The 15877-nt window shown below is 42.5% G+C and overlaps 2 protein-coding genes across 4 annotated transcripts; both read left to right on the forward strand.

The window, feature by feature from the left end:
* The first annotated feature begins 412 nt into the window (after positions 1 to 412).
* senp3a (SUMO specific peptidase 3a) lies at positions 413 to 6526 on the forward strand. 2 transcript variants are annotated; one of them, XM_026998429.3, is made up of 11 exons: positions 414 to 601; positions 1449 to 2211; positions 3522 to 3686; positions 3975 to 4086; positions 4180 to 4327; positions 4581 to 4628; positions 4858 to 4935; positions 5094 to 5231; positions 5358 to 5441; positions 5601 to 5651; positions 5788 to 6526. In XM_026998429.3, the coding sequence occupies exons 2-11, from the start codon at positions 1545 to 1547 to the stop codon at positions 5896 to 5898; spliced, it is 1602 nt and encodes a 533-aa protein (XP_026854230.2). In that variant the 5' UTR covers positions 414 to 601; positions 1449 to 1544; the 3' UTR covers positions 5899 to 6526. The 2 variants fall into 2 exon arrangements, with proteins under 2 accessions (XP_081576343.1, XP_026854230.2); XM_081720217.1 differs by lacking the exon at positions 5358 to 5441 and having other exon boundaries at positions 413 to 601.
* Positions 6527 to 7041: 515 nt separating this feature from the next.
* eif4a1b (eukaryotic translation initiation factor 4A1B) lies at positions 7042 to 15486 on the forward strand. 2 transcript variants are annotated; one of them, XM_026998512.3, is made up of 11 exons: positions 7042 to 7142; positions 8289 to 8337; positions 8879 to 9011; positions 9999 to 10138; positions 10707 to 10875; positions 11296 to 11405; positions 11725 to 11868; positions 11957 to 12094; positions 12287 to 12376; positions 12977 to 13056; positions 14401 to 15486. In XM_026998512.3, exons 1-11 carry the CDS (start codon positions 7120 to 7122, stop codon positions 14543 to 14545), a joined length of 1221 nt encoding a protein of 406 aa, XP_026854313.1. In that variant the 5' UTR covers positions 7042 to 7119; the 3' UTR covers positions 14546 to 15486. The 2 variants fall into 2 exon arrangements, with proteins under 2 accessions (XP_026854313.1, XP_081575800.1); XM_081719674.1 differs by lacking the exon at positions 7042 to 7142 and adding an exon at positions 7424 to 7644.
* Positions 15487 to 15877: the final 391 nt, after the last annotated feature.

Raw genomic sequence — 15877 nt, forward strand, 5'->3', positions numbered from 1 at the left:
GAAAAGGGGAGGGATCCTATTACAATATTTATAATTGTGCAAGTTGCAGATTTATTTTCTGATTAATTTACTGACACTTTTCAGTGTCAGCAAGGACTAAAGTTATTCTAGTTACTTTCAGAATCGTGCAATTCGTATCCAGACCGAAGAACTCACTTTCCACCAACCCATGTGAATGAAGTCTGGCTACATTCCATTAGTTCTGTCCATTTTTAAAGAGTGTTAGTTTAAACAAACTAACAAACGAAACGGGAAAACACTTCTCCAAGCTTAACTTATTATATATTTTTTTTATTTTAATTTTTATAATTATATTTTTTTATTTTGTTTCTAGCTAATTTCTCACTTACCAATTTCGCCCAAACAGCTGTACGATTTTAATGAACCTAAAGCTCATGCAAATATTTTGCGGTGACATCATTGTTAAGCGGCGGAAGAAGAGTGTTTTCGCTCTAAAGAAGCGCCAGGTCTCAATGAATGAGCCAAAATTCAAAATAAGCGTGAATTTCTATGTTGTTTCTATCGCTCGCCGAGATAATACATGCAATTATCACATTGGAAGGCGACGCCAAGGGTTTTGGTTGGACGCTGGAGTAAAACGGTGAGTATTTAGGTTTTACGGTGCCCCATTTCTTTCGCCCACCGAACACACTAGAGGCCGTTCATTCGTGGTGTTGCCTGGTGCACCCGCTAGAATGCCTTCTGTAGCTATCGCTGGGTAGGTAGGCAGCTCTCTTGTTAGTTAGAAATATGTTTTGTTATCTAACTACAACCCTTAGTACCAAGTCAGGGTTGAATACCAAATCCTTAGTTTTTTTGCGAATGCGTGAAGCAAACAGATACTTCCACTTAGGAGTAAATAAAGAGGAAAATAAGTGAACAAAGCGAATCATCCACATGTGTGTTCCCGGGGTCAAGCAACTAATGTGCCGGTATATCGCTCTTTGGATGACTAGAGAAATACATGGCCCGAATAAGACTACATAAATATGCACATCTTTACTAGCTAGATAGCGTACTCTTAGCAGCCAAGATAGCTAAACTATCTATTGATAATAACTGGATGAAGTTATCCCGGAACCGTTTATTATGCTAAGCAATTGGGATACGCTATTCAACAGTTAGGGTAATAATGAGCGTAGTTTTTGCACGATCGGAGCACCTTACACTATAGACCTGTTATTGTCCTTATTTGGATGTGCTTTCATAGGAACCGCAACAATTAATCCAGCTTGATTTAAAGCGCTGCTCCTGTTTGTCTTCATACTTCGCAGTTGAAACGAGGCTTTTCTTAATGTTTACCTGCGTTATTTCAAGTTATAACTTTATTACTGTTTTCTAAGAACCTTATTAAAATTACATTATATCTTGTCAAAAAGCCCTCAGCATGAGACATATCAGTTTGGTCATTGTTTCTTCCTTTCTTTTTTTTTCTTATTTATTTGCAGTCTGAGTTGCTCCTGTAAAAGTATAACCTCTTGGCTCTGCCTGTGCTGTGATAGTCCGGCGGCAGGCTGGCGCAGGTGGTGGGGTGCTCTTGGACCATGAGAGACAGTGGTAGCGGGCTGGCTCAGACACACTGGTCCAATGAGCTGACACTAACAGCAGGGGACGAGGGCCCCGCCAGCGGCGGGGGTGCCATCAGAGGCGGCCATCTTATGGACCCCGTCACAGGCCACCAAGCCCTTAGACCTGCACAGCTCAAACTGGGACACAGAGAGGACATCGGCACGTGGGGTACGGAGTACACAGTGCCTGATGACGACGAGGACAAAGATGATGAAGAAATGGAAGAGGAGGTAGAAGAAGTCGTCGACAAGGGCTTCAGGTGGAATGATGAAGGCGACGAGAGTTGGGGGAAGGCGGAGCCCTTGCTGCCTGCACAGAGGGAGGTAGGCCCCGTAGCCAGGAACTCGCCTCGCTACTCTACCCAGACTTGCCTCATTGGACTAGGGATGAGGAGGCTGGCTCGCTGGTGGCCCAGGGCTCGGAGGTGTGTGAACATTCGCTATCGTCTGGCCCAGCAGTGGCGCACCTGGCGCCAGCGGGCAAAGTGGGCGGGGACTCTAGGCTACAGGAGTGTCCGCAGGTGGAGCAGAAGCCGACGCCCAGAGCGCCAGCTGAGCCAGAGGCAGCCGGTGAGTGCGCTCACAAATGGAGAGGCAGACGACTGCAGGGGAGATGGAGGTGACAGGGGAGCTGTTGTGCCTGGTAAGTTTCATTGTGTGTTTGCTGGATACTTCTGCAGTATTTTTTTGGGAAGGAGTTGAGGAGCGCTGTAGTGTACAGTGGTGGAACAGGAACGGTGGCACTCTGTGCTGTGAGGAGGGGTGTCAGCAGTTCCTAAATGTTATCAGGGTGATGGTCATTTTTTGTTTTGTTTTTGTTGTTTGTTTTTGTTTGTTTTCCTTACAATAGTGCCAAATCTTGGGGGAAATAAAATGACAGTGTGGAAGTACTGTTGTGGGCCCTGTCATCTAGGTATTTTTGTGCTGCACCTGCCAAGGTCCTTAAGAAACATAGCAGGATAAACTACGACATCAGGGTACATCCCATATTTGAATAGAAAGTGTTTCATCCATAGAAGCCTGTGCATTGCCATGGCTATATAGACCAGAGATGCTTTGTATAGATTGCCAGTTAATGAAATTGCCAGATGTTTAAAATTTGTACCAGAAAGACTGAAAACTCATTTTGATGATATGCTCAGGCTGCACATTTTGTCACTAAATGTCACACTGTTTGGCCATTCAAAACTCCTCTAATGAAAGGACAAACTGATGTGTTAACATAGTAACTCCTGCAACAAGACCTTCATGTTGTTTTGAGAATTCACAAAGGCAGATGTGAGCCGAGTCCAGGAGGTCAGATGCAGAGATTGTAATCCAGCTGTTTGTCAGTTTTTGCCTTGTGATCACGGACAAAAGAAAACAATTTCAGTGAGAGCCAAGCTCCCTCTCAGGTTTCTGTGGTGGTGCCCCTGGACAGTGACCAGACTGGGTCAGAAATGTAACTTCTACCCTGGGGTCCCCACATTGAGGCCTTTCAGCAGAGCTTGAGTCTAAATGATCAGTGGTGCATTTCCCAACATGACATGTTTTGATCCCACAGGAGCAATTACCTGCTTGTACTGACAAGCCAATTTAATGCAACTCAAATCCACTTAGGAGTTAACAAATCAAGTTTCTTTGTTTGTTTATTTGTTTTGGGGAAACTCACTCCAGGGACAGGTTGTCTGTGAACGCGACTTACTCTAATAAGGGAGGAAATATGGAAATGGTGAGATGCGTAATCGTGCTTGCATGGGCAGCCTGAAGGCAGAGCTGTCATAGCCAGAGCTGACAGATTATTCTGCTGTAGTAAAAGCCTCAGCCTTTTATAGCTGGACCTCCTGTTAAAACATGACTCTCAGTGCTGATGGAGCCCAGCCCTGCTCAGGAGGAGCCCTGTAATGAGCTGTGCACCACAGAGTGAACCAGCAGACCGCCCAAGCCATCATTGTCTGTTGCCTCCCTCCTCAGACCCACATGGGGCCAATGGGCTCCCAGCTGGGAAAGAGGGAAGTCATGGAGCAAACCTGGCAAACCGGGAGGACCGCAACTCCCCTTCCGGGATCCTAGCAACCCCACGCGACAGGCCCCCGCCTCAGAACCAGCTGAGCAGCGAGCACATCTCTTGTGTACAAGGTAGGAGTGAGGGGTTTCTGAACATGAGTGAGTGCCCTAAGGGTGTGTCTAGAAAGTCTGGCCTAGTCACTCCAGAGAATCCAGCCATCTGTCTAGTAATATCTGTGTATATTCCACCAGCTATTGATTTGATAAGGGCAATGATAAATGAAAGCCTGTTTAGCTAACAAATACTTTTTTTTTTCCTTTATTCCGAGTCACACTAGCATTGTTTGAATGTCAGTTTAAAGGACAAATTTCCTACACTTGGAATGAAGCATTGAGCTTTTTTGTGTGGCTCCTTCTCAGGCATTCTAGATGAGTTCCTACATCAGTATGGGAGCCTGATCCCCATCCACGTGGATGAGGTGGTGGAGAGGTTGCAGGCCATCTTCAACGAGAGTTTCTCCAGCCCCCATAGGTCTCACACACACACACACACACACACACATTATTTTCTCAATTTCTCAATAAAGTTGCACAGATTGCATTGAACACCTCTGTGCATCCTCAGGAAAGTGATGGTGCAACATCTAATGCAGTCCTACCAGCGCATGTCTGGAACAGCCATGATGCGAGAATTCCGCGTAAACTACAAACGTCACGTTCTCACCATGGATGATCTAAGCACTCTCTATGGCCAAAATTGGCTTAACGACCAGGTGAGTCTCTTGCAACCTTTTAAGCTTTTAAAACTTAAATCTCATCATGATATTCAGCCTAAAACATAATTGACCAAGTCTTTTTATATTTTGTTCATTTGATTAAAGATTTCTTACTAATTCTTTTGTGTTCTGAAATCATACGGATTTTTTTGTGTGCTGCCTGGTTTATTTTTGACCATGGTAAAACAACCGTTGTGTCATGTCTTTGTCCTGAGCAGTGTGTTTGGTGTTAATAACTTACTCCCTTTAGGTCATGAACATGTATGGGGATTTGGTCATGGATTCTGTTACCGATCGGGTAAGATGACCCCTTCACACATGGTCATTCCTTCCTATTGCCTTTTAAGAGGTTCGGTTTTGATGTGCACAATACCATTCTGTGGATCTTTTATTTTAGTGTCTACAGACAGAGGAAAATGCTGGTAGTGCTCCTGCATGGCTAAATATGGCTGATTTCCCTCTTCTTTTGTATGTTTAGTGCAGTCTATCCATATAACATTTTTCCTTCCTTTTTTCACCTGTTCCAGGTTTACTTTTTCAACAGCTTTTTTTATGATAAGCTGAGGACAAAAGGATATGAAGGTGTCAAACGGTGGACAAAAAATGTTAGTACTGTATGGTGTCTGTGTGTCTATATCTTGGTGATCTTACCTGTATTTGAAATATGTTTTGTTCCTGTAATAAACATATACATAGAATAGGGGTTTACTAAAAACAAGGTTGTTGTTTTTTTTTTTATTATGTGTTTACTGTCTTTACACAGGTGGACATTTTTCAAAAGAAGTATTTGCTGATTCCCATACACCTGGAGGTTCACTGGTCTCTGGTGTGTGTGAACATTCCTGAACGGACAATCACCTACTTTGACTCCCAGCGGACTCTCAACCGACGCTGTCCCAAGGTATGTGGCATTCCTGTTCCTTCCTTTATGAACTTCGGTTCACTTCCTTGGTCGTTCGTGGATGGCTAAAGATCTGGGGATGTGTCTCATTGGCTAATTGCTACACATCATCGTATCTCTTATCAGCATATTGCAAAATACCTGCTAGCAGAGGCAATCAAGAGGGAGCAGAAGGACTTCTACATAGGCTGGAAAGGCCTCTTTAAAATGGTACATAGGACACCACTATGACACCTGTGTGTGAATGGTGTGTTTGTGTGTGAGTACACATGAGAAAGAGAGTGTGAATGAGTATAATTATTGCATATTGTTTGCTTGATGGTGAGTGTGTCAATGAGGTTCACTCTTCTGCCTTTTGGAATGTTCTAGAATGTGGCGAGGCAGAACAATGACAGTGACTGTGGGGCTTTTGTTCTCCAGGTGAGTCATGTGTTCTCACAATTGTCCTTCTCTTTTGTTTGTATTCATTTAGTGTGGTCATATAACAATTTTCTGTCTATCGCTCTTATATGTCTGTCTCTCCCAATGTTGGCCTGCTTGGTTCTCCCGGGAGCAGTACTGTAAGTGCCTGGCATTGGAGCAACCTTTCAGCTTTGGCCAGCAGGACATGCCCAAACTCCGAAGACAGATGTACAAAGAACTATGTCACTGCAAACTCTCTCTGTGATGCCACAGGAGACTCTGGGAACAAGAATGAGAAGAGGCCATCTTGTATCACTTCTCCATCCGTGTCACTTTCCTGCCCCATATGTGGTGGACAGACATGAGAGAGACTGTTTGTCTGGAGTGACTATTCATCCTTCAAACACATCAGCTCTTTTTCTTTCTATTTTTTAAACTCTTTGACTTTAATGATGTCCTCACTATTTGCTCTCCATGTCCTGCTGTTGGTTAATGGGACAAAATTCAAGAGGACATCGTGTTTTCTGATGGGGACGGGATAAAAGAAACCTTCTCGTTGGTCTATTCTATTTTGTGCCAGCCATCATCTTGGCAATTAAAAAAAAAAATTCTTGTTATTGATGTCAGTAACCTGTATGCTAAATGGTAATGAAAATGTAGGGGTTGGGAAAAGACTTGCATATGTTATAAAGAAATGATATTCATATTACTAGAGGACAGAGTCAGTATGGACCACGACACTATATTCTTGTTTTCTTTTGGTCACTATTGTTTGTTGTTACTGTATTTGTGTGTTCAAAGTGCAAAATGAGCAGCTGTAAATTAACTGTTTTATATCTTTTGAGATGCATACAATGTTGTAAAATGAACTAATAAAAATTATATAAACACTCTGTATTTGACATTCTCAGCCTAAAATGTCCACATTTGTAGAATAATTTAAGTTACCCTTTAGTTGTTAGCTTTAAAAGAATCAGTCAAAACTTCCTCCAAACCTTCTACTGCATTATCTCTGGAAAAACGTTAGTCCAGAATTATTTTTGGGATTGCTGAGATACGTACACTGCTTTTCTAGTGAAATACCCAACACCATTACCTGCAGAAAGATATCCAGGCACTAGTGATGAAAAGAATATAATTTACATTATAGTCTATCGTGTATGGGATATCTCGTTATTGTGTAAAAATGTGCCTAGATCCAAAACGCCAACTAGTAGGTCAGTGAAGCAATGAATGATTTGGGTGCATATGGCTTGGTCCAATGGCGTAGGAAGAGGGCGGAACTCGACTGGAAACCTCCTCTTTTACCCTACTTGGCTCTTAAGGCGGCCATCATCAGTTAAATGTCGTGTTAAAAAACCAATGAAATGTAAGGTTGGGTGGTATAGCACTTGATTGATGGTTTCGTTGTACAATCAGAATTTTAGTTTTGCACTGACGTCGAAGTATATAAAACATTCTCGCGGTGTACTCGCCCTTTGTGATAATGTCGGCAGATTATGACGAGAGGTAGGAGTCTAGAAACGCTTCCATTGTCCGATACGGTCCTTTTAAGATGTTCTATACATTTTCTGACTCCAATCCCACCTATGGATTTTATATATCGATTAAACTGTGACCTGACTTGTATTTCGTTTGCTCTTCACAGATTATGGAATACAGAACTGGACTACGATAGCTAGCTTGCTAGCTCGCTAATTTAGCGGGAGGGTTGGTGGGCTAAGATAGCTAACTGTCACGAGCGTTACTGCTCGTCCTGTTAAGGGTTAATCGTGACGCTATGTAACGTCTGTCTAGCTAGCTAGTTAGCCTGTCTAACCTGGGGCCGGAGCGGCTTAGCCTGTCCGCTAACGGCACTAAATTTCAGACACTTTTCGAGCGTTAGGCAGCTGGCAAACAAAGAAAATGTAGATATAACATCGGCTAAATAAAACTCATGGCTTAGCGTCTGCTGATTCGGGAATCTTGAAGTTGCCTTTATGCTGACCGAGAAGCGGTTACTGAATACCATGCAAGTGGAGGACTGTCTTAACAAACTAATGATGGCCTTAACAGTTTTGAAATCCAGTGGGTCGTAAAACAACTCTTCGCCCCATGCTAGGTAGCTAGCTAGTAGGTAACGGTAGTGGCCGCAGTGTTAGGCGCGTGAAATCACGAGAGAAAAGTAAACGTTTTCTTTTAAAACACCGAGGATAAATTGATAGGATTCATGAGAACGTATCTAACGCTGGATAATATGTATAGAGATCAGGAGTGGTGGTTCCAAAAGGATCAATGCGATTAGCGTTCCTACATGCACGAATACGGCTGTTTTGTGTATATGAGGCTAGTTTAAAGTTATGCATTAGCTAGCTAACTACGTAGACCCATGTATGTAACTAGGTAACACTAGTTAACTAGATTTTGAAATCACAAGCCCCCGATTCCACCTTCCATGTCTGAACAAAAACTGGGTGACGCTGTCAAGTTTCAAATGGCAATGCAGTAAATGTAACATAGCTAGTACTTTAGCCATCTTATCTGGCTAACTGACGCCACAGCACGTCGTCTGCTCCGAACCAGTTGACTGAGAAACGGTCTTTGTGCTGTTGAAGCTTGTATGATTTTGACTATATTTTGTATGATAAGTGTAATTTCCTTGTTTCTGATGTCTAGGCCCAGGGATAATGGCCCAGAGGGCATGGAGCCGGACGGAGTCATTGAGGTGACTTGCTCTTCAATAAGCCCCCTTTATTTTCTATTGATGAACACTTGGAGACAGCAGCTTTTATCATTTCTACTGTGCCTGACTAAACGATGTCACCCTTTGGCACTAACTGTCCAACAACTGTTTAGAGCCTTTCACTCACTGACAGGCTGAATGTGCTGTCACCCAACTCTTACTCCTCCCAGTGTTTTCAACACCACTCTGCTGCATGCTGGGGTTGTCACTGTAGTCTCTCAAACTGGACATGATGAATAAAGATTCTGAGAGACAAATTTTTACTTTATTTTATTGTAATTCTACATTTCACTTCATTTATTCTGGGTAAGAGCTGCTATATCACCTGAGTTTCCCCCATGGGGATCACTAAAGGGAAGGATATCTTAAGATGAGCCATTTTAATGTGGGCTTGCTGTTTGTATGATTTAAAATCATCACTCAAACACTAATTGGAATGTGCAAGTACACACTGCAGAAACCAATCGATTTTATTGCTTCTTTTTGATCTCACTCATTGTGTGTGTGCCCCCTCTTCCATCAGTGTAACTGGCATGAGATTGTGGACAGCTTTGACGATATGAAACTGCGTGAGGCTCTTCTCAGGGGAATCTACGCTTATGGTTTTGAGAAGCCTTCTGCCATCCAGCAGAGGGCAATCCTCCCTTGTATCAAGGGTAAGAGCATACAGTTGTATACTGAAGTTCTTATAGCAGTGCACAATGTGTTGAAGACTACCACTTCAGATCAAAAGGAAAGTTTATTTCTCACAGTGCATCTTGGTTAAGTTTATCTGCTGTAAAAATGTGAGTTTAGGGAGGTGGGTGGTAGATCAGGCGCTTTGTGTGGCCATCGCTGGCTAATTAATTAATCTTAATGGAAAATGGAACAGAGATACAAAATCTAAAGTTCTATTGTACCGTGATGAATTTCTTGTCCATTGTGTGTGCACACACACACACACCGTGTATGTTAATTGTTTTGGAATCTTTTTAGGCTGATTGTGTATGACTGGATATCTCTGTTACCAATGGTATGTGAGGATGGTAGTTAATCCAAACAGCTGCAAGCAACCTTGTATGAGTCCATAACCTTGCTGTAAACTGTCTGCCTGTGATTCACTGTGTGCTCACTAAAATATGGATCCAAAGTTGCTGGTGAGGAAACGAGTACCATAGAGCAGTTGTACAAAAAAGAACAATGCTGGGTTTGGTTGGGGGACATTGGTGGTGCTGTATAAAAGCCTGACACCTAGTGTCCCTGTGAAATTGAATAATTCTTCCTTTAACCCCATGTGTCCAGCTCTGGTAGTGATCGGTCAACACATGAACTCTGCACAATGCCAGTTCTTTCCTCAGGGTTTACTCAAAATAATTCATAAGTAAATAAATTGTTGAATATTACCGAATGATAGAGACTGGGATGATTTCTTTCTTCATAACTTTGAGGTTCTTCCAAATTTGACATAAATGCGATTAATAGTACTATGTTAAATGCATTTTGTTGGAATATATTTAGCGTTATGCTTGCAAGTCATTGTACATAAATAGATTAGTTAATGTGGATTTATTTTTGCATTTACTGCTTAATATGCACCATTTCCTGTGTATCTTTTATTATTGTTTTTGTTCATTTGTTTTTACTATTGTTTTAATTTTTTAAAGGTTATGACGTCATTGCACAGGCCCAGTCTGGCACAGGGAAGACTGCCACCTTCGCGATCTCCATCCTGCAACAGGTGGATGTGGAGCTGAAGGGTACGCAGGCTCTGGTGCTGGCACCCACCCGCGAACTTGCACAGCAGGTATGTAGCACCAACTCCATGCTCTGGGAGATGGGTTTGCACTGGCTGGTTTGACTTGTGGATATTGGCTGTGTGTGTGGTCAGCATCTAGACCCTAGTGCTCCAGGAGTCCTACAGGGCACAGATGAGCCCTGTCCCTTTCCTTATACCCCTCGAGCAGGGCGAGGATTTCTCATGAGCCGAACAGGTGTTTCTGGAAGAAGTTTTCTGCTGTTCTAGCACTATGAAACACTGACCTACAACCATACGACTACTCCATTAACAACTTGGCCTGTTCAGTCAGATCCAGTGCATATGGTGGTCAAAATGCAATGATTCAAAAAAGAGCCATTTGCCTATGCAAGTAAAGATGATGTGTTTATTCCATCATTACATTACATAAGTAAAGGTGAGTTTTTTACGCATCAATTTAGGCTGGTTTCTTAGTGTGCTCTGTTTGATTTTGTTTTGTCAAAGGATTTAAAAAAAAAAAAAAAAAGCTTCTCATAAAACAGGAATGTCTATTCTTAATACATGGTATACTTATGAGCCCTGTTCTGATGTTCAAACTCTTTTGTGTGTGTGGCAGATCCAGAAGGTGGTCATGGCTCTCGGAGACTACATGGGAGCTACGTGTCATGCCTGTATCGGAGGGACGAATGTGCGGAACGAGGTGTCCAAGCTGCAGGCAGAGGCTCCCCACATCGTGGTGGGGACACCCGGCCGGGTCTACGACATGCTCAGCCGCAGGTTCCTCTGTACGTCTGCTTCTATTTATTTACTTTACACAACGAATGACTTATTTACATAAATGCTTAATGCATGGCAGTTATTGTATAATAGTCTCTTGCTCCTCAAATAACAGGACAAAATGGTGTTTACAAGCAGCTCTTTCGACTTGTTCAGGAGCTTAAGCTGAACTGTGTACTTTACACAGTGATGTGTATATGTTAGAATAGTAACATATATACTGTGGATGCAGCAGTGGCTTGTGTATACTGGCTTTATTGGCCTGAGTCTGCTATGCTGCTGATAAGCTTTGAACACGTTGGCCTCTTCTTATGGGTAAAGTTGAGCATTTACTTTAGAGTACACATTTAAATCAGATCATTTTATATTTTTTTCTCAGAAGGAGAACTTTGGCCAGTGTTAATGGTATCGAACTATTTCCCCCACAGCTTCCAAACACATCAAGATGTTTGTGCTTGATGAGGCTGATGAGATGCTGAGTCGTGGCTTTAAGGACCAGATCTACGAGATTTTCCAAAAACTTCCAAGTAGTACTCAGGTCAGAACAGGAATATTTTTAGCTTTAGATTTGTTTGGCACTTTGATGCAATGCCTCTCTTATTACATTCTTTGGGGGGATGAGATATTGGCTAAACCAAGCTGTGTTTACATCGTTTATTTGTATTATGTCACTTGAGGTTGAAGTGAAGGTTTTTGGTGTTGAGAATAAAGGCATAATTTTCACTGTGGAGCAAAAACAAATCATTCACGTCACCTCATTTGTACCTTTATCTACCTATTTCAATTTCCTGCTGACTGACCGTTTTGAAGGTGTCTGATTGTAATCTCTGGTTGCAATTCTGTCTTCTGGCCTGTAGGTTGTGCTGCTGTCTGCCACCATGCCTGCTGAGGTACTGGATGTTACCACCAAGTTTATGCGTGAGCCTGTGCGCATCCTGGTGAAGAAGGAGGAACTGACTCTGGAGGGCATCCGCCAGTTCTACATCAATGTGGAGAGAGAGGTATTTACTTTTGTCACAATATTGTTGTTATTGTTAAGAATTTTTGCTATGCTTTTGCCTTATTGCTTTGTGGCCATGTGTCTGTTAGGAGTGGAAGCTCGACACCCTGTGTGATCTGTACGAGACCCTGACCATCACCCAGGCTGTCATTTTTATCAACACCCGCCGGAAGGTGGACTGGCTCACTGAGAAGATGCATGCCAGAGACTTCACTGTCTCTGCCCTGGTGAGAACACTCTGGAAATGCTCACATGCCTTCTTTCTCTCTCTCATTTACTGTGGCTAGTCTGCTGACAGTAATGGGCCCAGAGCTCTGCCTTTAATAGTGCTGGGGGATGGTGTGAGGACAGAGCTTCAAAGAGCTACACATTACTGCAGCAAACAAAGGAGCTGACGCGCCTCTTTCTCGCTCTGTCAGCATGGTGACATGGACCAAAAGGAGCGGGATTTGATCATGAGGGAGTTCCGCTCTGGGTCAAGCAGAGTCCTCATTACAACCGATCTACTGGTGGGTACACACACGAGTGCGCACACATGCATACACACATTCTCTTGCCCCCTTTGTCAATCGATTGGATTGTGGATTTTTAAATATAACTGGATATTTAGTTAAGAGCAGGGAATGAAAACTACAGTCATTTTACTGTAGTCTTATCAAAGTATTCCCAGATTAATGATTTGCGTCTTTATTTTGTAGATGCAGTCCAGACCAGTTCTGCTCTGCACGACACGCCCTATATTACCCCCGCCATTCTTTGTTGTATAAACTAGAATGTATATATTGTAGAGGTCCAGACCACCCTGTCTCCATAGTGCCTCCTAGTGCCTTGGAGGAGTATTGGCGTCTGGTAGAGTGAGTGGCTGGTCTCCACTGTGATTGGGCTTTGTGTCCCTCTCCGCAACTTAAAAGCAGCCTACACACACCTTTAAAGTAGTGACACTCTAAGCACAAAGTTTAGTGATTTATTGACAATGTTCATAAATAAAGCATTTCACAGAGAAGTTTGGGAATAGTACACTTAATACAAAGAAACATTTAAAAAAAACCTTAATACTAAAAATGTTTTACATTCATGTAACTGAAACTTCTGAAACGCCCTTTATGTAGGCCAGGGGTATTGATGTCCAGCAAGTGTCTCTGGTCATCAACTACGACCTGCCAACCAACCGGGAGAACTACATTCACAGGTCAGACTCGTATGTCACCCAGGCACATAGGGCATCTCAGGCCAATGAAAACCAGGCCCCTGCTCAGTACCCAACCAGCCATTGTTCTTGGGTGGGGATGTAAATAGGACTTTCTTAATTTTGAGCTTAGGAGGGCTGAAGAGCATTTAGAAACAGACCTTCTCCCAGAAAACAAAAGGATCTGCATTGCTTTAAAGGTTTTATGAAACTTTAAAATGCTTGCACTGGCCGTAGGTAGCACCGCAGTGCAGAGTTGATATGAAGTGCAGGTGGTGTTGAGTGGTGCGTGCGGCCGGGCAGGTGGGGTGGTGAGTGCTCCGAGCTATGTCCAGGTTTGGTTCGAGTGTAGCAGTGAATCACTGCTGCACTGCTCAGTGTCTTAATATGTAGTTTAGACATGCGCAATATAGTCGTCGCAGTACTGAGCATGCTGCAATACACAAGATAAAAATAAGTTTGATTTTTAAAACATGTTGGAGAGCCATCTGCATAAAGTACAGTTTTGTCATTTGGGTCAGTAGTGGAACTTTTTTTTTATTTTTATTATTATTTTTTATTTATTTATTTTAAATCAAATTGCAGCGCTCTGGCGTATCAAAATGGCGTATCAAAAGGTTTCCTGTGGGACGATCGAGAGTTGAAAAACGAGCGGTAGAGAAACCAATTGGTTGTATCCTTAAGATGTCCTTAAAGAGCAGTGCTTGATGGTTCTTGCTTGTAAAGCATGTTGGCAACAAAGATTTTAAAATATTGAAGTCTTCGGGAGTCTAAAACAGTGTTTGAAAATAACAGGTGTTGAAAATAACTGGGTTATTTGAAAGCCTACTGACAACGAAGTGTTTGGTGACTATGAAAGCCTCAATCTGGTGAGGAAATATGGTCAAGGAAGGCAAGTTAGTGGTCTGCTTACAAAGCTGAAGCTTACCAAGTGCTTATAGGATGAAGGGTTCTGAAAAGCTTGGTGGTTCTAGCTTGAAAACTATAGGAGTAATGACATCTGACAATATTACAAAGAGGATTAATAAGAAGAAATAAAAGAACAAGTTTGGCAAGCCACCTTAATAAGCACTCCAAATTCCATGAATGCTGACCAGTCTCAGGTGCGTTTGAGTACAAGCTTATGCAGGATCTAAAAAACGTACGAAGCTTGGGTATTGTAAGCCGCTCTTAAACGGTCATGTTTAGCATTTTTCCCGTAGCTTCTGTAAATGTCATTTGTCATATCACATTTTAGTTGCAAGAGCAAGTGTTGAAGTACTTACAACAGTCATAATGTGTTGACTTCAATCCATGTTTTTTCCGCAGCCAAGTTTTTAGTCTGCCAATTTGTGTTGTGATTTATAGGATCGGGAGAGGGGGCCGTTTTGGCAGGAAGGGTGTGGCCATCAACATGGTGACAGAAGATGACAAGCGTACACTGCGCGATATCGAGACCTTCTACAACACTACCGTCGAGGAGATGCCCATGAATGTGGCCGACCTCATCTAGAGATGTGATCACCCCACCAGCCCTCCATGTCCTCCCCAGTGGCCCCTCTCTCTCTCTCTCTCTCTCTGTCTGTCTCTCTGTCTCTCTCTCTCTCTCTCTCTCTCTCTCTCTCTCTCTCCCACCTACTGACCTACAGGTCCCACTTTCATACCCCTTGCTCCTGTCGACATTCATCTCCCTGCCACTTTGGGCTTGTGAGTACTAAGGATGGGTCTGGATCCCAAATATGAATGTGCTCCAGTTTATCAGCTGCCTCATATTCATCCTTCCTTCCCTCCATACTGTGTGAATAAAAGGAAAAAAATAACTTGGCCACCTTCACCTAGGACTAAGACCAGCATTTAACTTCTGATCAGTTACTATCCCATCCCCTTTTCTAATGGGAGTTGTAGTTTTTGAACAATGGAATGGACTATATTTGGTGTATTCCATCTTCCTTTCCCACTGGAAGTGCATTCAGAACACTGACTGAAACACTGTTCCATTATTGTAACTGTTACACTGTACATCAGTCTAGAAATTAGAGTTTTAAAAATGTGTGGACAAATTATTGGTAAGATTTCTTGCAAAGATCAGGATGTATGTAATCCACTGCATGGATTATGGTTACTTTTACGCCAATAGTGAGGCAAAACTATTTGCTAAATTTGACTGAAATTAAATGTGTAATAATGGCATGCAGCCTGTGTGTAGTGCAGTAGCTAAACAGGAAGTCCTTGGTGTGGTCCATGTTCAGGCCCACAGGCTGCTGGGATGCCTCTGCCCACATGGTTTCTGGGAGGGACAGGAGCTTGGGTGCAGAAAAGGACACAAACTGCAAAATATTGCACTTGGTTTTCACACAGCAACAAAAACAATGTATTTATTTTTTTGATACATGTATTCTTTATTTCATACTGGGGAGGGGAGTTGACTTAATAAAGTTTCAGACTGAGTCATGATTCTCGATTCCTAAAGTTATTCACATTGGAGGGTTTTTTTGTTTGTTTTTTCACTTGAGAGTGACCGCTGTGGCTTTGCCTTGTGCCTGAGTTCTTTACTGCTTACTGCCCCCCCAAAAGACCTTTCACCAGCCAGGAGGGTAGTATGTCCAACTCATCTCTGTTGGTACAAGCTTTAGTGCTGGATTTTTATTTATTTAAACAAAAATTTGATGTTGAGTAAGATAATAGTAGTGTACCAGCTCTGTATTGGTTAGTAAACATTATTTTACAGTGTGATCATATTAAGATGTAATTACTTAAGCTGTTTTTGAAATGAGAAGTGTAAGTGGTGGCTCAATTGATCATTTTGTCCCGTTTACTGTATAATCACAAACATGAGTTCTGATCA

The sequence above is a fragment of the Electrophorus electricus genome, chromosome 8 (genome assembly GCF_041902795.1).
Source record: "Electrophorus electricus isolate QZ-2024a chromosome 8, ASM4190279v1, whole genome shotgun sequence".
Taxonomy (NCBI): domain Eukaryota; kingdom Metazoa; phylum Chordata; class Actinopteri; order Gymnotiformes; family Gymnotidae; genus Electrophorus; species Electrophorus electricus.